The sequence below is a fragment of the Sciurus vulgaris genome (assembly GCF_902686455.1).
Source record: "Sciurus vulgaris genome assembly, chromosome: 16".
In the NCBI taxonomy this organism is placed as follows: domain Eukaryota; kingdom Metazoa; phylum Chordata; class Mammalia; order Rodentia; family Sciuridae; genus Sciurus; species Sciurus vulgaris.
Genome location: NC_136477.1, coordinates 68672768 through 68694103, shown reverse-complemented (window position 1 = coordinate 68694103; position 21336 = coordinate 68672768). Strand labels below are relative to the sequence as shown.

The 21336-nt window shown below is 47.0% G+C and overlaps 2 protein-coding genes across 6 annotated transcripts in view; one reads left to right on the top strand and one right to left on the bottom strand.

Moving 5' to 3' along the window:
• Positions 1-21336, top strand: part of LOC306646614 (suppression of tumorigenicity 18 protein-like) — an 80850-nt gene that overhangs the window by 39725 nt on the left and 19789 nt on the right. The window contains exons 6-9 of one of the 5 annotated variants that reach the window (XR_013759892.1): positions 4657-4760; positions 8248-8528; positions 17363-17481; positions 17986-18072. Coding sequence is in view for 2 of the 5 variants with exons in the window: in XM_079115250.1 (XP_078971376.1) it covers positions 8409-8528; positions 12541-12673 (253 nt within the window). In the remaining 3 variants the exon portion in view is untranslated. Of the gene's footprint in view, positions 1-4656; positions 4954-8247; positions 8529-9296; positions 10259-12540; positions 12674-17362; positions 17482-17985; positions 18170-21336 lie in introns of those variants that run through there. The other 4 variants (XR_013759893.1, XM_079115251.1, XM_079115250.1 and 1 more) reach the window with 4 other exon arrangements.
• LOC306646620 (dnaJ homolog subfamily C member 14-like) lies at positions 6939-7989 on the bottom strand. Its single transcript, XM_079115256.1, has one exon. It carries the CDS (start codon positions 7888-7890, stop codon positions 7294-7296), a length of 597 nt encoding a protein of 198 aa, XP_078971382.1. The 5' UTR covers positions 7891-7989; the 3' UTR covers positions 6939-7293.

The window sequence follows — 21336 nt, the reverse complement described above, 5'->3', positions numbered from 1 at the left end:
GTGCACTGGATGTGAACTACAGTTTTAACATATGAAAAGAAAGGTCGAATTTGGGGAAAAATATAAGTATCTGAGCAACAATTCTTTAGTCTCTCCCTTATTTTATTTATTTATTACTTTATCCTTTCCTGTGCTGGGGATGGAGCCCAGGGCCTTACATGCACTAGGCAAGGGTTCTACTCCTGAGCTACATTCCCAACCTCTCTCTTATTTTATTTTTAATTCTGCAAGAAAAGTCAGGAAATGGTATTCAGTGGATCAACAGGCATACACTGAAGTTGTGACTGTTAGTGTGCATAATGATGGTGGTTCTCTCTCACTACGGGTGTGTGTGTATGTGTGTGTGTGTGTTTGTATATGTGTGTGTGTTTTCCTGATATGTCTCCTATCAACTTTCAGGAAACACAATTTCTAGAGTCTGTATTTGAACCCTTAAATGTCATTCTTATCTACTCAAGATATGTTCACAGTGATTCTGAATGCCTTAGGCTTAACATGTATATCTCTGTCTCCATTTCCCTAGTGTCAGTCACTCATCAGAATTGCAATATATAGACTATGAGTTCTAATTTGAATCTTCCTGTTGTTCTCTGGTCCTTGAGTGCTTTTCTGAGATTTCTAATCTGCATTGTCTCAGGACTGCAGTACTTTCCCACAAAAATCCTTCTAAGGCATCTGTGGATGATGGCAAAACATTTATTTAGCATCACAGATTTTATTTGATGTCTTTGGCACATGATCAGAGTGAGCTAGATCCTTTTCTGTGTGTGTGATTTTGATAGAGATTGCACCCAGAGCCTCTTACAGGTTAAACCCAGGCTCTACCCCTTAGTGGCACCTCTATCTCCAGCTGAGGATGCATGCCTGGTATCATTTCATTTCCTTGAAAGCCTGCTGACTGTTTTAATGTGAACATGAGGCTTTACACAGAGGTATGCAGTATCAATGGGAGGAGAGCTTCCCTCTTGGAAGGACTCTGTAATTCTCATTGGTTTCCTTCCTATTGAGACCTTCATCTGCTTTATTGAAAGTGGACATTTAAGAGACCAGGCAATACTCACTAGAGTAAGAGTAAGTGCCCTGGACAATCTTTAGTCCCCTACTGTGTCCATCATCCAGAGGGTCAGTGGAGGAGCATCCCCATGTGTTGTGTTTCCCTAGGAAATACACTGTCAATCAGCTCAGTACATTTTCAAGCTTGGGACAATTTGATATATACTTATTTATTTCTATAGCACTTTAATTCAGTCAGTATTTAAAGGATAAGGAGAGCAAAGCTGCAGAAAAAAAGCTGCTTGAAAATTAATTGAAACTGTGGTACAAAGGAAAATCAAAGATAAGACAAGATAGAGCAATCCTGAGGAAGCCAAAAAACGTGCTTCCCAAACCATTTCACACTCAGTAAATAAGGAGCTCAAGTCTTACTCCGTGTTTAAGATCAAAAGCAAAAGAAGAATATGATCACCATAAGAACCACACAACAGTAAGTTAATTCAGAGCAAATCTCTTTCTAAATCTAAAACTGAAAACATGAAGACATATTTCCTATGAGCCGTTATTATGAGAAGAGAAATAACACCTATTGTCCAAATACAAATCACAGCACTACTCCTAATAAAGATCAAAATAGTACATGAAGCCTGTGGCATTACACCAAATTATGATGAAGCAAAAAAAAAAAAAAAAAGAAAATTCAAATTGCACTAAAATATAAGGTACATATGAGTTTAGCTTTGCCTACAGTGTTAAGCTAATCTAGGTAAAAGTCATTCATGCTATTACATGAGTTCAATAATGTTTTAAGAGAATACTGCCAGTTTGCACATGAAAGGCCTGTGCCAAAAAGAAAGCTCACATTTATTTCAGAAGTATTAATGTGTTATTGGTTCTCTGTCCTTGCCATAATTGTTGCTATGCTACTTTATGTAAAGACCACTAGTCATCCTCCATCATCAAATTTAGACATCTGCACAAGAAACAACACTAGCCCTTCTGTGCTTTGAGGGCACCAACTAAGGGAAAATTAGGAGGGCTGACCCATGCACATATTCTGCACTGAATAGATCCTTCTAACTCTTCCCCTGATTCTTCTGTGGATATTAAATCTCTCAAACCTTCAATGACAAAAGGGGTAAAATTCACATTAACACATTTTTTCCTAAATAAAAAAAGCAAAATTTATTCTGTAAAATCAATATAAAAATAAAGGTTCAATCAAGAAATATAATGGAATTTGTTTGAAATAGGATTGAATTATGTTGTTTGTATAATAGGAAAAGATAAAAACTTAATCCCCCTTGTAAATTGTGTATATCTGCTACATATAGGCATATGCATCCCTTGTACAAGTATATGTAATACAAAGAAAATGTTATTATAAATTACATAATTGCTGACTCCACAGATTAGGCACAGATTATCACTAAGAAAAATTAGAATTATTGAGTAAAAAAAATTAGAATTATTGAATTCAGATTCAGTAGTAATCCTCTGGGATAGGATAGTTTGCTCCCAGGTAACTCTGTCTATTTTGTTTGTTTTGTCTTGTTTTTGCTTTGCAGTTCTGAGGATTGGCTCTAGGGTGTCATGCTTACTAGGTAAGTGCTTTTCCACAGAGCTACCTTATCTGCTCTCTGGGTTTTCTTAATAGCTGTGTTAGGCTGTTGGCTCATTTTCAATTGATCCAGTTAGTAAAATACATACATCTCAGTTGTTGGGTTGGATTTTATTTTTATTTTTTAATTGAATCTCAGAGCCTAGAATGGGACCAGTCTTGGAACATATTCTCTTATTTGGCCTGTACATCCTCCATTTTTATTTAGGTAGTTACTCTTTAATAAAGTAATAATGACTTGCAAAATAGCCACCTGTTATTTCACATTATTTGTAAACTTTCAGGAATTGATTTTTCTCCTCACATAGTATCATGAAGAGTCCTCCACATTGTTTTGGGGGGCATACAGCCTGTTTCCAGGTCAGAGTTTGTGAATAGTACTGCTATGCATGTTTTTTGCATGTGTTGTGCTGCATATGTTCACCCATCTGTGTTGAGTGCATACCTGTGGATGGAATTTCTCGGAGAAATTCCTGTGGAGAATATGAACTTTCATCTTTTAAGGTGAAGGATTAAGGATTTTAGTCCATTTACTGTTGTTTTACCAAAATGCCTTAAGACTGTGAAATTTATAAAGAAGTCTATTTGCTTCATGGTTCTGGGCTGGGAAGTTCAGAAGCAGGTCTCTGGCATCTCCATAGTATCTGTTGAAAACTTCCATGCTGCAACATAAATGGAAGAAGGCATCGCAGGGCAAGAAGAACAAGAGTCTTTTCCTCTTCATACATAAAGACACTAATCTTGTCTTCATGACTTCATCTGTTCCTAATTACCTCCCACAGGTCTCACCTCTAAATACCATTATCTATGACTTTGGAAATTAAGTTTCCAACACAGGAATTTTAGGGGCACATCCAAGCCATAGTAGTAAGTTATAGACTATCTTCCAAAGTAGATCTCTGCCAGCAAATCACACTAAGCCCCAGGTACACATCCTGCTCTCATGAAATCATTCATATTAAATTGAACTGCTGATGTTTACATTTATCCCTCTTGGTTGTAAACACTGCTTTAAACTCACTCTTCTGCATGGTTGAAATCGCCTTTAATACTATTGGTGGCATCCATGATATTAACTACCCTTTACCAGCTTCTCTGGTTCATGTTGCTGTAAAACACTGATGGGAGCCAGGCATGCTGGTGCAGCTTCCCAGGGGCACTTAGGCTGAGGCAGGAGGATCTCAAGCTGGAGTCCAGCATTGGTACCTTAGCAAAACTGTATGTCAAATTAAACGTACAAATGCTGGGGTGTAGCCCAGTGGTAGAGTACTTGCCCAGCATGTGCAGGGTCCCAGGTTCAGTCCCCAGCACCCCACAGAGACAGACAAACAACATAAGAATCAATTATGGAGGTAACGCCCCTCAAGTGAAAGTCTGCTCTGATTCAGGGCTTTACATTATGGCCTTCATTCTCAGTGCATAGATACCACACCTGTTTATGGAAGAGGAAACAGAAGCAAAAAGAAGCTAAGTAAGTTGCTGGTATCCTAGGACATGGGTCAACTTCATGATCTTTCCCCTAAATGACATGAGCTTCTCACTGAGTCCATACAGAGAACCCTACTGTGTGTCCCTGAACTCTGACTCACCTGGTATCACCCTAGCTCTGCCTCCAGTCCTGGGTGATGTTCTACTTAGCTCAACAGCTGTCAGTCACTCAGCATCATTCATGCCTTGGCATCCCAGGTAGACAAGAACTCACTGGAGTTTAGACCAGCTCTGTCTCAGAATTAACCCTGAGGTCATTTAACTTGTACTAGTGATCACTGTGACCTCTTTCCACTGCTCTAAAATCCTTCCTCTTTGTGTATGAAAGGGAATAATGGGACATGCCCCAGAGGTGGCAGGAAGTGTAACTTCTGCTGAACCAACAGTTAACTCCGCTTTACCACATTTTCAAAATCCTTCCTATGTGGGTTTGGATGGAGATGCTCAAACTAGAGCCTCATGTTCAATGATCAAATGGCAAGTTAAATGTAATATGACTCACAGTTGCCCCTACCTCAGATTTTCAGTGTGAACTAAGTCTGAACTCTTCATAGGTATTGAAGATGATGAACACATTATGCATTCAATTGAAGTACTGAAGGAACTCGGTGAATCCCACCTTAAAAGTGAATCATATAAGATGAAACTTTGGACTCAGGTAAAAATAAAACATATTGGTTATCTTTAAAATAAAATATGATCTTTGGTGGAAGCAAAATACGGATCTTCCCAAGCCTTGAGTCTGGAAATACCCTGACATCTTATAGGGAATACACTGAGCCTCTCTTGACTACACAATTGTTGTAAAGTCCTGAATGTGTGGATCATCCAAGAGCTCCATTGATTCTGTAGCTTCAAAAACAAATCAAGCAGCAGATAATGCTATAGTCAGAGAGTTCTGCAGAGCAGATGGTGCTTCAGAAAACTCAGGATAAGAGGGTTCAGTGTCCTTAGATTTATTCAAAATTAAAATGAAACATCATGACTGTTTCATTTTTCTAGAATATCTCTACATGTATGAGTGTTTGATAGAAACAGATCTTCCTGAACAAATGCTTTATCTAGAAATCCAAGTGGTTTTTCAATTTTTCATTCTCCATAATGCCTGCCCCACCCCATGATTAAATATTTCCAAGTGAAAATTTCAGACCGAGTTTTTTTAAACATTAATAATCAATGTTGGAATGATTATAATTGATATTGTCATGTAATTCCCAGAATTCTGGTTTTAGCCCACACTTCACGGCATTTCCAGCTCTTCCATACTGACTAATAACAATTACAACAAGTCAGAAGAGCCCCATTGGAGACTGGAGAGTCCTTTCCCCTTCCCTCCTCTCCTCTCCTTTCCTGAAATGCAGCGTTTTATGCCACCATGGTTATGGACTCTCAGTGTTCTCAGCTCAAGTGGTGTAAGGCCATCATAATCCATCTGAAATGCCATTTTAGTTTCCTCATGCATTGTGAAGATTGCAAGAATCTCCCCTGATGGGAGTCAGGTCCACAGAATAATTAATGCTTTGGTTCAGAAATCATTGGAGCTTCTCTTGGAGCCATTAACAAAAACTGCACAGGTCTCTGCCCTGTGGGAAGGCAGAAAGTAGCCAAAAAATAATTATACACGATAAAATCTGCTTTAAGGAGGGAGGAAAGGATTGGGCAGCTGGATGTCAATATTAAATGGGACAACCAGAATCAGGAAGAAGGAGATTTGGGCAAGATGAGGTATGATGGAGTTAGCCAAATATTCATGGAGGAGACTATTTCAGACAGAAAAATATACCAAGTGCCAAGGGCACAAAGAGATTTGAGAAATAGTAAAGAGGTAGTGTGTTTGCAGGTAAGTGAGCTGAACAGAGGCAGGTCACAGGATCAGGGATGACCCAGGGTCATTCACATGGAGCATCCTAGGCCATTTTGATGATTTTAGTTTTTATTCTGAGTGAGTAGAGAGCACTTGTAGGGTTTTGAGCTATGGGGTAGCGTGGTCTTACTTGGTTTAGATTCTGACTTGCATTTGAAGAGACTTGTTCTGGTGGCAAAGTTGAGGAAGGACCTAGGTCTATATAGGGGTGAAGGCAGATGTAGGGCCACCCTATCAGAAAACTGTTGCCAAACAGGTGACAGCAGCATGGCAGCAGCAGTGTAGGTGTGGATGGTGTTCCATTCTGTGGATTTTAAAGGAGGTGCCCAATGGATTCAAAGTTTGAAGGAGAGTTCTGGGGACACCTCGAAGTCGAAACATCATTGGGATTCCCATCCGCTGGAAAGAAGAGGACTAGATAAAGCATGTTTGGAGAAAATGCAAAGATTTGCTTTGAGGCAAATTGAGTTTGAGATATTTTACATATAATCATGTGCAGACACTGGATCTGCAATCTATGGAGAAATGTAGACTGAATTATATTCTTTTTTTTTTTTTTTTACAGGTTGCCAGTTATATATTTATAGAAAGATAGTCCCTGGCTTTAAATAGATATGTACATACAAATATGAACAAACTTAAAAAAATACAAACCCTTGGATCACAAGAGGGCTTCTAGGAACCCTCTTATCCTTTCTCCTCACCCAAAGGCAGAGGGCATGAGTCTGCTTCTTAAAAATTATTAATTTTGGCCATCCTTGCAGCAATAAGCCTGAAGTAGGGTGATTTTCCCACAAGGCGAAAGTCAAAGGAAAAGTTCAGTTTACACTCTTTGAACTCTATGCATCTTCAAAATTAGGGCTACATGCTTTCTTGTTCTGTCTTAACTAGTATATCAGAGTAAAGGAGGGGGTTTCCCCTTGAAATGGGTCAAGAAATAAGATAGACTCAGTTTAAAAAGCAGGGGTGGGGTAATATCATCTGCTATAAAAGCAAATGACAAGACAAAGGCATACATACCCCAGGGAAATATCCAGTCCCCATACCTCAAAGGGATACATTGTCCAGCCTAGGTCCAGGCCTTAGATTCTTTGCTCTAACCACCCCCTATTTCTTTGGTATTGTCAGAAGACAAGATTCAGTTCCTGGGTGCTGGGGGAGGAAGGCGAGTGGTTCAGGGACTTCCTATGAGTACTGAGTGAACAATTTAAGCTTAACATTTTCCCTTTTTAAAATATTTAAAAATAATAAAATCAAACTCCATCCTGTGCTGTACACAGCCCTTTTGACTCCCTGACATTGAGTTGAGGAAAAAAGAGAAGGGGCTTCAACGTTGGAAGGGCCTTCTCACTTTCTTCCGCTGCTTCGGTTTGGCTTCTCCCTTGGGTACTGTGCTGTTGGGCTTGAAGGCTGCAGTGACCCCAGGGCCAGGCTGAGGAGCTGCAAAGAAGTTCCCATTGGACATCTGGCCAGGGGGTACTTGAAAGATCCGACTCAAGAAATCCTGAAGGTCAGCGGGAGGGACATCTGGGGTGGCCCTCTGGCGACCACTGGTGCCTGGGATCCGAGAACCAAATGAGATGTGATAGGGAACTCTGTGGGTATCTGGGGAGATTCCGACATGCTGGCATCCAGCCCACTCTGTGATGTCATACACCTTTCCATCCATCAGTGCAAGGTAGGTAATCTTGAGGCCCAACATGCTTGATTCTGCCCAAAAGTCTCCTTCTTCAGCAGGGTGGAGCCTATTACATTCAGCACAATATCTGGCACTTTTAGGTTCCCGGTCCATTTCAAACCTCCTGTGCTTTCCTTGGCATTGGCTACACATCATAGTATTCATCGCCTCCTTGAGGTCATCTTGCAGCTTGGACAGAAACTCATTCACAGACTGGCTCAACTCATTTTCTGCCATCCGTTTCATCTCATATTCCTTCCGCCTTTCAGGGTTGCTGACAATGTCCCAAGCTGCCCACAAAACCTTGAAGGCCTCTTCAGCCTGGGGATGTTGATTTTTATCGGGATGAACTGAAGAGCGGTGGTAACTCCTCCTCCTCAAGCAGCTGGGCCTGGGGCCAGAGGGAGCTATGAGAGCAGCTCCTCCAGCTCCACCTCCCGTTCACGCTCTCTGAATTATATTCTTATATAATAATTACTATCATTTAAGTTATTGATGATGACTAATTATGTAATAATTATTAGTATCATTAAGTAATTATTATTTGATAATTATACAGTTCTTAAGTATCATCATTATAATTATTATTATTCCGACATCTAGAGCAGTATGATGGGGGTGCAATTTGGAGCCCCAGAGTCATGACGTGTGTTTCTATAAACTGCCATGCATCTTCCTGAGAGACAGACCTTCTGTTCACCTCCAAACTCCACTTCTTGTGTTCCTGTTTTGTTTCCATTTTGGATCACATCTGTGGAGACCAGCTCCAAAGGCAATAGAGGAAAGGAACAAACTCACAGGACAGAATGATGGAAGTCTGAAGGAACTAAAAGATCTGAGTCATACTCACTTCAAGCTGTGGCAACATCCAGCCTCCACTGATGGTAAGTCAAAGACCAGAACTTTCCTCCTCTTTTGCAAGTGTTCCAAGGGTCAACACACAGTTATTCAGGGGCTGCCAGTTAGCAGGATTGCACTGTGAAGATATCTGTCAGCAATCACAGAGATCTCGTGATTTCACCATGGTCTTAACTCCCAGTAATCTCCCCGATGGAAAGGTGGTCAATACATTGGTTTAAATTATACAAAAGCTAAGGATATTCTTAAAGGTCAAGGGCATTTAAAGATGAAGGTTTATTTGAAGCTTGTTTTATAATGTAATATGACATTTAGAGGACAAAATATCCTCACTGAAATATATTTCCAAATATATGTTTTCATTTCTTAAAAATCTGAGCTTTTGCATTATCTCCACAACTCAAGAGCTATAAAAAAGTTTAATTTCCAATAAACCTGGCAGTTTTTCCATACAGAAGTATGCATAACATTAGTTCTCACACTGCACAAAAACCACAGAAGTGAGCAAAGCATCCTTATTTCCAAAATCTAAACCTATTTAGAATTTCTAAAAAATTATTTTACATTTTTTATCAATATAGATAAACCTTTGGAGGAGGGACCATATCAATGAGTATTTTAAATTTCTTTATTGACATTCCTTGAATAAATTTTCTAAAGTTTCGAGTTTTATATGTAAAATGGTTTAAAGATGTCACAGTGTAATAAAGAAATGCAGTTGGTTTTGCTTAAAACAATAGCTGCCTCAGGTTTTGCCTCACAATGACTGGTCGAATGTGTCTGTATCCACCTAGGGACCTATGAGTGAGCAGAGCGTTGAGGCACATGTAAATATGCTTACAGACGTGTACAGCAAGCTGGAATAGGACAGTTCTCACAATGCAAAGCTCTCCTGGAAAGTATCAAAGCAGTGAAGGACAGGATTGTGGTACCACCAGGAACTAGAGATCACCAGCAGCAGTCATAATTGGGAATGACCAAGTATTGCTTTCAGAATGCACATACCCTGGAAAACCATGGGCATTTTCAAGAGATGGAGGCAAGGGGAGATATTAGAGGCAAACTGGGACATTCACTTGAGCTGTGCAGATGCAGACTTCACTGGTCTTGGAGACCTGAGGCAGGTGGACGTGAGGGGAGATGTTTAGAGGCAAACTGGGACATTCACTTGAGCTGTGCAGATGCAGAGTTCACTGGTCTTGGAGACCTGAGGCAGGTGCACGTGAGGGGAGATATTAGAGGCAAACTGGGACATTCACTTGAGTTATGCATATGCAGAGTTCACTCGCCTTGGAGACCTGAGGCAGGAGTTGCATGCCAGCTGAAGCGATCTCTTGGTGTCCCTTCACGGGTGGACTGAGGTGGGGAAACTGGGTGCTCTTGGAAGATGTGGAGTGGCTCCTGCGAGGCAGGAAGGCTTTCTACACTGTTTAATCCTCATGGAGAGTCGTGAAAATGACAGGCGCTCTCGACAGGGTTGCACTGGCTGTGAAGCTGCTTGCTGTGATTGTGCTGGCACTGCTGCCCCGTCTGGGGACAGCCTGGTGCAGCCGTGGTCCACAGTGGGCAGCGGAGGTTGCGAGTTCCTGCTGCCACCCCCTGATGCCTGATGATCTTATGTCTGCCTCTTGCTGCTCTGATTAGGTGCTGGTGGGCTCTTTTGGAATCTGGCCAGCAGGAGTGTGGGGTTCCCTCCTGGCCCCCTTCCTTCAGTGTGTGTGTGGGCTGGCAGCTGCTGTTGGTTGGGTCTCTGTCCCTGTTGCTTTGTCCCCCTCCCTGCCTAGGCCACTGCCCTTTATTGTTGAGACTGGCTTAGTTAAGACCAGATGCCTCAGTCCACAGATCCATCTGGCTGATGGATGTGGGAGCGAAGCATGTTAGGCTGCTTCAGAGGGGCAGCAGGCTCCCCGCACAGGGAAGGCCTGGACAGTGGTGTGCCTCCCTCATGGGCGGCCTCCCTCATGGGTGGCCGGCATACTGGGCTCCCTCTTCGTGTATGAGCAGCCTCCTGCCACTTTGCCTGGAGCTGCTGCCCATCCCCTCTTAGTCTCCTCCTGCAGAGGGACCTCCAGACACAAGCCCTGGAGGGACCGTTGGAGGAGGGTCATGGTCATAAAAGGGGCATGTGTGTTCTTAGTGAGAAGGAAGAGGGCGCCCACCTTGCTAGCCCTGGGCAGGGGGCAGTCGGCTGACCTGTTCTCGTGAAACATGGTCAGGGAAGGGCATGAGGACAGCTGCTCATGTTCACTTCCCTCTCGACTGAGCCTCATTGGCTACCTCATTGACCTTTAAGGTTGGCTTGGTCACCTATAAGCGTGACCGCTGCTGTGTGGCTGAGGCTGTGTGTCTGGGTGGATGCCTCCTGATGGATGCTGCTCTGGTTGGTGGACATCTCAGCGCTTGGCCTCCACCTGTCCACCTGACCCTTAGGACCACCCATGGTTTGGGCTCAGCTCTCCAGGGAGACGGTAGGGCTGGCATAGAGGGGCTACTCTGCCCCAGGAGTGTCTTGGCATTTTGGATGCACTTTGCTGATGTGCTTGGCCACGCCAAGGGGCAGCTTCCCAAGCTAAGTGTGCTTCTCTCCCAGGCCCCCTGGACGGCATGGCCACAGGGTCAGGTCCATGGCTGCATGACCCTGGGGCTCTGCGATTGGGCCAGATACCAGGTCCTCTGGAGCCTGGAAGGGACCCAGCTGGTGTGAGTGAGGCAGGGCCAGAGGAGGAGGAGGCTGCTGTCTGCCCTGAGCTGGTTGACGGAGCCTCGACACCCAGGGAGCCACCATTAGTGAGGACAGGGGTCCCAGCATCCTTCATGGCAGCTCTGAGTGAAATGCAGCAGCTCCCTGTCTTGCTGGTGGCCATCAGAGATCAGCTTACAAGCTGGGTGCAGTGAGGCATGCCTGTTATCCCTGTGACCTGGAGGCTGAAGCAGGAGGATGGCAAGTTCAAGGCCAACCTGGGCAACTTAGTGAGACCTTGTCTTGAAATAAAAAATTACAAGGGCTGTGGATATAAATCAGGGGTAAATTGCCCCTGGGTTCAATCCCCAGAAATGCAAATAGATAAAAATCAAAAATAAAACCAGAAGTTCAGGAAAACATATCTGACTGATTGTGTGTGCATCCAGGCCTCGGTGGCCTCCGAGATCAGGAGTCTGCAGGCCCCTGTCTGGATCACACAGCCTGACCCATGAGCCAGTGATTCCCAGGACCCAATAGGCTTCTGACTGCACTGGTGAACAGGTTTGCCCACAGTGACTGGACTAGGTGCAGAGGGAGACAGAGCAGCCCCAGCCATGGTGGGATCCCATGGCTGGCATTGGTAAAGCCAGTCCCCTAACTGGGTCTCAGGCCCTGTCAGCAGGTCTCCCTGGGATATGAGCTCCTCCTTGGTTCCTTGTTGAGTGTTTGTGGAGGGAGATCTTATGAGTAACCCCGCTCCTTTCCCAAGCTCATTTCCAGGCAGGGACAGCAGGGTGTCCCTTTGTTCTTCTCTTTGAGGAATCTGCTGGGCCTAGATGTCAGGGGCCTCTGCTGTCCTCCAGATGGATGGGTCATCCAGCCCCTGCCTGCCACAGCGCTCCTCCACTGCAAGGGCTGCCTTCCCACCTTGGAAAGGAGGGAGGTGTCTTCAGGAGGTGAGGCCAGTGAGCATGATGGTCTTACCTCTGTCAGGTGCTGTGCTGCGGGGGGAGGAAGGCTGCGGCCAGCACCCAAGTGCAGCTAAAACCCCATCCCCAAGATGGCAGAAGGCGGGTGTGAATCTGGGACCCTGCAGCTAGCCTCCCGCATCCACCAGGAGCTGGCAAGGCCTCAGCTCCCAGCCCCGTCCCCCTGCTCGGTCTCATGGCTCACTATGGCTTGTGCTCACCACAGGTGGAAGCCAGCCTCTTGAAGATGCTGGTTATCTGCTGAGAGTTGCCTGTGGGATGCATCAGGCTCTTTTGGGGTACTGAGGGGTGTGAGAAGGGGAGGGTTGTGCCAGCTGCTCCTCTGGATTGGCCTGCTCATCCTCCACCCCCTCCCTCCTCTCTTAGGGGTTCAACCTCACAGACATCTGCACCCAGCTCCTCCTGCAAGGGACTTTGTTAAAAATCTCTGTGGGAACATCCAGGAGAGGGCCTTCTTCATGTTCAACAACCTCCTGGTCTACTGCAAGTGGAAATCCAGGTGACTTGCTGGGGAGGCTGGTGCCTTGGCTGCCTCTGTAGGCCAGGAGGCGGGGCGGGGCTGACCCGCTGCTTCCCCCAAGGGGTGTCTTGGGCTTGTTGCTTCCCTCTCTGGGCCCCTCTTATCTTCCATGACTTGAGGGGTTTGTTCTAAATCCATATGTAGTGAGAGCCACATTTGCTATTATAAATTCTCCAGGAGCTAGATTTAAGAAACTTAGAAACAGGCAAAATGAATTTAAACAGTGTATTTTATTTAACCTAATGCAGCTACAATTGTTATATTTAATTGAAACTGTGTGTGTGTGTGAGTGTGTAACAATAGTCAGTTTGGACACCTGGGCTGTGGGTCATCCTCAGCACCACTGGTGTATGCAGTTGCATGGTAAGTGCTCAGTAGCTCCACATGGCTCACAAATGAACGGCCTGTCAGGCAGTGTGGCTCTAGATGGTCATGAAGCTGGAGGTGACACCAGCGTTCTGTGATTCTAAGATCAAAGGTCGAGGGTCCCAGGGGAGGGAAGCTCTTTCCTGGTGAGCTTCAGGAGGGAAAGAATAGGGTCTTCAGCAACTTTGCCCTGTCCCTGGAGCTCCCTGGTCTTCCTAGAGCCCAGGTGAGAGGGGATGCAGCCATGGTGTTTGTGAGTGGCAGTGTGAATGGCATGTGGGTGTGGTCAGGTGGCTTCAGGTCTGGGAGGTGGCCACAGGGAGGGGATGGGAGACATGGCTGTGGCAGTGAAAGGGTATAAGGGGGCCTGCAGGGGTACCTCTAGATGTGGGGGCTGGCGCCCTGGTATGTGACTGCTAGGTGAGCGGGCAAGTGGGTGGCGGCTATGGATGGAGGTCTGGAGGTTAGAGGACAGATGGCCAGGTGACGGCATACTGATGGATGGGTGGGTGGTTGCTGGTGGTGGAAGAGGCAGCTGACTCTGGAAAGGTAGGGTAGGGGGGTAGGGTGGTGGGTGGGACACTGACCATGAATGGAAGGAGGCTGGGTGGGAGGGACAGGGGCATGAATGGGTGGCTGTCACTGTGGGGTTGGTGGATGGAGATTTCTGCCTTTTTGTGCTCTTCTTCTTTTTAGTATCAGGGATTGAACCCAGGGTGCTCTACTGCTGAGCTACACTCCCACCCTTTTTATTTTTTATGTTGAGACAGGATCTTGCTAAGTGGCCAACGCTAGACTCAGATTTGCAGTCCTCCCTGCCTCAGCCCCCTGAGCTGCTGGGGTCCCAGGTGACCCTGCAGATGTCCTGCCTTTCTGTTTCCTGCTCAGCGTATAAGGTGATCTCAGTGACCAGCGTGGCCTTTCCAAATTCTCTTCCCTGCTACTTTGTCTTCGAGGTAGAAGTGACTTCCCAGGGACTTCCTTCCTTGGCTTGCTGAGGCTGGGGTGCAGGCTGGTGCAGACCCCGATCTCCTTTGGCCCTGCCTTTGGCTTTCCCTGTGGTGCTGGCCTGGTCACTTACTGTCTGTTTCACCACCTAAGGCTGTGGTGAGAGATCTGGCCGTGGGCATTCTTCCCACTGTCCCCAGGGGCCTGCCTGAGCCTCGGTTTTCTCTTCTGTGGAGGGGGCATCAGCTGTTTTAGAGCTGGGTCCCTCCTCATCCAGGGGGTTTCTAGCCCCTGGCTTTGCCTCTTGCTGTCTGCTTCCTCATCCGTAAAGCAGGGTGCATGATCATACGTGCCCTACAGGTCACTGTGAAGATGACTGTGCCCAGCCTGGTGCATAGTAAGTGCACAGGGCTTGGACTATCACTGTCACTGTCGACCTCTGCAGCCTCTTTGGGGTCTTGTTCAGTGGCTTTGTGAGTGAGCCCTGATGCAGGAGGCTCCTAGCCATGGCCCCAGGCACTCACCCTTTCCTTGGTGCTCTGGGGCCAGGAGACCTTGGTCTCCTCGCTCCATGGTCTCCCAGGGACTGCCCCAGGTCTGCCTGCCTCATTTGCTCTGTTCTTCCCGCCTGCTCCTTAGGGTCTTTCTCTTACTCCTTAGTGTATTTCTCTTACCATCTCAAGTACTCCCATCCCCCCTCCACCCTGCTAGCTCCCTCCTACCTCCCTGACACCTTCTGCTTTTCCTGGGGCCACTGAGTTCTCCCTTGGTGGTTGCAAGGCTGTCTTTCCCCAGCCCTTCCTGCCATCCCACTGGGCTGTCGGAAGCAGACACTTTTCCCAGAACATTGGGGTTTTGGACTGTCCGTTGGGTTTCTGGGACCTGGTCCCAACCTGTGACTGAACTCAGCCTCTGGCCTCCCTGGTGTGGCCCATCCTCCTCTTACTATGAGAATGGCTGCTGGTTGCAGTGTCTTCCGTGTGAGCCCAGGCCCTCCCCTGGGCTGTGGGGAGCTCCTTTCAGGCCAGGCCCTGCCTTAGTCCTGAGGGGAGCAGGACTGGTTGGAGGGACACTGCACACTTGTCTGTTGAGAGCCTGGCAGCAGACCATGTGCCTGCCTCTGAAATGAGAGCCAGAGCTGAGCCTGGAGGCCTAGGGACTAGGCCATGCTGAGTGGAGTCCCAGCCCCACTGGTGTGGCCACTGACACAGCCAGTGCCTGATGACTTTGGTTCCTGCTTGGGGCTGCCTGTCTGGGATGTGGGTAGGGGAGGTCTCTGACACAGTGCTCTTATCTCATCCAGAAGCAGAGTTCCTTGGGCATCATAAATGAACAGGAACACTTTAAAGTCCACCCTGCAGCTCAGCATGGAGGCCCAGGCCTGTAATCCCAGGGGCTCATGAGAATGAGGTAGGAGGATCAAGAGTTCCAAGCCAGCCTCAGAACAGCGAGTCACTGAGCAACTCAGTGAGACCCTGTCTCTAAATAAAACACAAAATAGGGCTGAGGATGTGGCTCAGAGGTCAAGCACCCAGAGTTCAATCCCTGGTACCAAATAAACAAACAAAAAACCCCAAGTTCACCCTGCAAGTCGTGTAGGGGGAACTGAGGCCCAGAAGAACTGAGTGGCACACACCCCAGTGGGTGCTTAGCATGTTGTGGTCCAGAGCATGGAAGTGGTCGCTGGCCAGCCACTACCTCGGCCATGCATGGCTACTGCTCATACGTGTTTCCAGCTGGTCCTCCTTTCTCAGGGTTGGTGAGCAGAATATGCCAAGGGTGCAGGTGTGCCCGCATGGCACCTGGCCCATGCTGTGGGTGGCGGGAGTGTTAGTGACTGTCTTCTCATGGGTGCACACACTGCACACCCCAAGTGTGCAAGGAAGCACCTCTTCATCCAGCTCCTGAACTTCCCCTTCCTTCCTCAGGCCTTGCCCATCCCCACAGAGGAACCTGCTGTAGGTGCTCTGGGGGAGAGGCAGGGTGTTCTTGTGGGTGCTTGTGGACCCCCCAGAAGTTGTCCCAGGATGAGCTTTGAGCTCTCCAACTGGCAGGACCCAGGCCTGCAGCTGGTGTGCTGAGGAACAAGAGGAGCCCATGGAGTTTCCTGGAGCAGCTGACTCGGGACCCAGTAGGAGCTCTTGTGTCTGAGTCTGAGCAGGAAAGAGCCCCAGCCAGGCTCTGGTCCCTCTGGGCCAGTGCTCCCTCACTCACCCCTTCTCACTGCAGTGTGCGTTTGTTTCAGTCTTCAGCCTTGTTCCATCAGGACTCGAGGTCGGGCTTGTGTGTGTGAGTGCTCAGCGGGTGGGGGACACACTCAGAGAAACAGCGAAGGGGGTCCAGGGCTGGGGGAGGCTCATGTAGAGCCCCAGGTTTGTGCCTGGTAAGGACTTGCTGTCTGCTACCCAGCCAGTGCCTTCTTGTGCCTCACAGGGCAGAAAGGACGAGGCCTCTGTCCTCCAAAGGGATGAGGCCTCTTTTACAGAGTCACTGATCTGTTCATGAGGGCTCTGCCCCCATCCTAAACACTACCTGAAGAACCCAATCTAATACCATGGCATCAGGGTTCAGGGCTTGGGGCTCAGCATATGAATTTGGAGGGACACCAGCAGATCATAGCAGTGATCAAGCTGGTGGGCAGAATTCACCTGAGTGAATGAATGAGTGGTAGGTGGGTGGGTCGATGGATGGATGGGTAGGTGGGATAGATGGGTGGACTGGTAGGTAGATTTAAATGGACTGGTCTGTGGACAGATTGGTAGATGGAAGGGTGGGTAAACTGGGTGGGTGGTTAGAGGGACTGGTAGGTAGATGGCGGGTGGGTAAGATGGGTGGGTAGATGAATGGACTGGTGGGTAGATAGATTTAAATGGACTGGCATGTGGACAGATTGGTGGATGGAAGGGTGGGTAAGCTTGGTGGGTGCGTGGACTTGTGGGTAGATGGTGAGTGGGTAAGATGGGTGGGTGGATGAATGGATGGGTGGGTGGGGTAGGTGGTGGGTGGGTAGATGATGGCCTACTCCAAGCTCTCCTCCATCTGGTCTTGTTTCAGAAAGTGCTTATTAGGAACTCTGTGGGCTGCTTCCCCCTTGCTAGTCAGGAATGGGTTTCTGTCACTTCTCTTTGGCCTCCCTTGACACCTCCTAGTGGCTGGCTGGTGACTCTGGGAGGCAAACCAGGCTATGTGCCTGCCTTTCAGATGAGAGGACAATGACTGGGAGAGAAGTGGCTGGCCGACTGCCTGCACATCAGCCCACCATCCATACCGGCCCAGCCCAATGCTCCCCTGTCCCTGGTGTCCCTCCATGTTGCCTTCTCCCTCAGGGGATGCTTACTTCCCAGTGTCTTTCAGGTTCACTGGGAGCAAGAAGACCACCAAGAGGACCAAATCCATCAACGGCTCCCTGTACATCTTCAGGGGCTGAATCAATGCCGAGGTCATGGAGGTGAAGAATGTGGAAGATGGCATAGGTAGGCCAGGCCCACATCTGCTGCACTCCCTGCCATTCTTAAGCATTTGCCTTTCCTGCAGCACATGACCTACCTCCATAAAGGTGCCTGGAGCATGGGTACTGAAGGGAGCACCCACGGTGTACAGTCCCCGAGAGAGGGCAGCGCCTCCCATCCTCCCCTGCATTGTGCCCGCCTCCCCAGGAGGAGCTGCTGTCTTAATTTTGTTATGATCACTTCCTTGCTGTTATCCACCATGTATTCTTTACTGAACATTTTTTTTTGGATTAAATGTTTTTAATTGTCAGAGCTAAATTTCAGAATATGCTTTACAAAAGGTAAAATTTAGAAAATCTGAAAAATAATCTTCAGTTATATTTACTTCCCTTCCACCACCTGTTTTTACTGTCTTCATTGTGTCATTACAGGAATATCCCCACAGCCAGAAACCAGGCAGGAAATATTTTTGTGGTATGGTCTGGCTATCTGATCCTGAAGCTCTATTGTGCTTACTGTTGTTTTTAGGGATTAACAGCCCCTTCTCGCCATCAGAAGAGCCAGAAATAGAAGCACAAATAAGCATATTTACAGGTTCAAGGATTTTTTCATAGAGTAAGTATTTGTTGAGTTACTCCCAAATACCAGGTGCTATTCTATGCACTTGGGAGGCAATGATGAACAAGACAGGTCTAGGTGAAGGCTAAACGTCAAAAAAATTTTGACAGAGGGGGACCACAACCACATGCATATGCATATGTGAAACAAAATAGACCATCTATTTTTTCAAAAAAGACCATTATTTTTTCAAAATACTCTCTCCTACCAGTTTGCCATTTTTTTATTGTAAACAAATGGAATACATGTTTTTTCTCTGTACATGGAGTAAAGGTGTATAATTTGTGTAATCATAAATTTACATAGGGTAATATTGTTTGATTCATTCTGTTATTTTTTCCCTTCCCCCCACCCCTCCCATCCCTCTTTTCCCTCTATACAGTCCTTCCTTCCTCCATTCTTGCCCCTCCCTAACCCTAACTCTAATCATAACATTAAACCCCTCCCACCCCCCATTATGTGTCATCCTCCACTTATTAGCGATATCATTTGTCCTTTGGTTTTTTGAGATTGGCTTATCTCACTTAGCATGATATTCTCCAATTTCATCCATTTGCCTGCAAATGCCATAATTTTACCATTCTTTATGGCTGAGTAATATTTCATTGTATATATATATATATATATATATACCACAGTTTCTTTATCCATTCATCAACTGAAGGGCATCTAGGTTGGTTCCACCATCTGGCTATTGTGAATTGAGCAGCTATGAACATTGATGTGGCTGTATCTCTGTAGTATACTGATTTTAAGTCCTTTGGGTATAGGCCAAGGAGTGGGATAGCTGGGTCAAATGGTGGTTCCATTCCAAGTTTTCTAAGGAATCTCCACACAGCTTTCCAGAGTGGCTGCACCAATTTGCAGCCCCACCAGCAATGTATGAGTGTACCTTTCCCCCACATCATTGCCATCACCTGTTGTTGCTTGTAATCTTGATAATTGCCATTCTAATTGGGGTGAGATGGCATCTTAGGGTGGTTTTGATTTGCATTTCTCTTATTACTAGAGATGTTGAACATTTTTTATATATCTGTTGATTGCTTGTAGATCTTCTTCTGTGTAGTGTCTGATGATTTCCTTAGCCCATTTTTCGATTGGGTTATTTGTATTCTTGTTGTAGAGTTTTTTGGGTTCTTTATAGATTCTGGAGATTAGTGCTATATCTGAAGTATGATTGGCAAAGATTTTCTCCCACTCTGTAGGCTTTTTCTTCACATTGCTGATAGTTTCCTTTGCTGAGAGAAAGCTTTTTAGTTTGAATCTATCCCAGTTATTGATTCTTGCTTTTTTTTCTTGTGCTATGGGAGTCCTATTGAGGAAGTCTAGTCCTAAGCCAACATGTTGAAGATCTGGACCTACTTTTTCTCCTATAATCTGTAGGGTCTCTGGTCTGATTCCGAGGTCCTTAATCCATTTTGAGTTTAATTTTGTGCAGGGTGAGAGATAGGGGTTTAGTTTCATTCCGTTGCATATGGATTTCCATTTTTCCCAGCACCATTTGTTGAAGAGACTATCTTTTCTCCATTGCATATTTTTGGCACCTTTGTCTAGTATGAGAATATTACATTTATTTTGGTTTGTGTCCATTTCCTCTATTCTGTACCATTGATCTACCTGTCTATTTTGGTACCAAAACCATGCCGTTTTTGTTACCATTGCTTTGTTCTTTACTGAACATTGTAATTAAAATGTCTGCAGCTTTGAACCTCATGTGGGTGGTTGTGTATGCTTAAGTTGCTCTGGCTGCATGTGGTCGGGTGTGGCTTCTACTTGTAGATGTCCAGGGGGTCTTGCCATTGCTTTCCCTGGCCCTGGCTCTTGGCATTCACTGTCTTCCTTGACTGGTGTCCACTGCAGTAGTGTCCCAGATCACCTTGGGGGCCATGCCCTCGGCTGCACTGAGGGCTTGATAACCCCCATGCCTGAGTGGCCCAGGGAGAGGCTGGGAGACCTCCTGGGCTCCAGACAGGTGACTGCCTTTGTGCCCACCCACGCTGTCTCGAAGCCCCATGTCGTTGAGGAGATGGGAGGGGTCTTTGTAGGTCTTTCTTGCCCCCCAGAGAGAAGCCAGGAAAGGGGACATTCCAAGGGTTGGATGTTCAGCTCAGGGCCCTGCCCCTGCTCTGACCCTGCCCCTCCATTCTGGTGCGGAAGGATGGATCCCCACCTGGGCCACCAACTGGAGGGGATCTTGGGGTTCGCATCACCCACCTCTGCTCCGGTCCCTGCCAGCCAATTACCATAGCAACGGCTACACCATGACCAATGGCTGGAAGATCCAAAACATGACCACAAACAAGTGGTTCATGTGCATGGCCAAGATGGTGGACGAGAAGCACAAGTGGCTAGATGCCATCATCTGTGAATGGGAGATGTGTGAGTGTGTGTCAGGCCCTCCCTGTGGCCCCAGGCCACTGGGCACCTGGGCTGTGCAGGGTGCTACAGGCCAGGGCTTGCCGTGGAGGGGCATTTGGACCTTTACAGAGTGCCCTTTGGGTGCCTTGGGGCTGGTGGTTGTGGCGGACGAAACCCAGGGCCCAGGGTTACACCACGTGCATCTAAAGATGGTGACTGGCAGAGAGCAAACAGCGTCCTGATTATGCCTAGAGAAAGGCAGGAAGCATTTACAATTGGGTGTATGATAATCAGTTCAGCTGCCTAGTGCATGGACAGATATACTTTACATGTATGCTTGAGTGAGTGATTGCTTGACCTTTAACAGGATTAAATGGACATATCTGGTTACAATTGCTTATGCATGAGACTGCTTATATATTGAGGGGTTATATCTGAATAACGGAATAATAACGGAATATATATCTGAATAAACGGAAAGCTGCTTCATGAACCTCTGAAGAGTACATGTCTTTTGTCCCGCTGGTCCGGCCGAAAGAGCAAGCAGTGGCGCCGAGCCTCTTGGAGCAACCCAGGCTGGAAGCAGCGGTTTTCAGTAGCGGTGATGGAGTCAAGGCCAGCAGGAGGGCTTGCCATGTCCCCGGATGCCTGCTTTCCCTGGAGCCTGGTCAGGAAACTTCTGGCCACAGACACCCCTGACAGGTTGCAGAAGGGAACCCAGGGCTGGCTCTGATGGGCGGGCAGACTGGGTTCTGAACTGGGGGCACTGAGGGCTGGGAAGGGGCCCTGTGTGTCTGGCGAGTGGCCTCAGCTTCCCAGGCTCCAATGCCCTCATCTGAGGAGTGGGTAGACGTTCCTGGGCAAGGCTGTGACCCTGCTGCTCGAGAACATGCACTTGAGGAC

Coding starts and splice junctions, on each gene's coding strand:
- LOC306646620 (XM_079115256.1), bottom strand. CDS start 7,890: ATGAAACGGATGGCAGAAAATGAGTTGAGCCAGTCTGTGAATGAGTTT.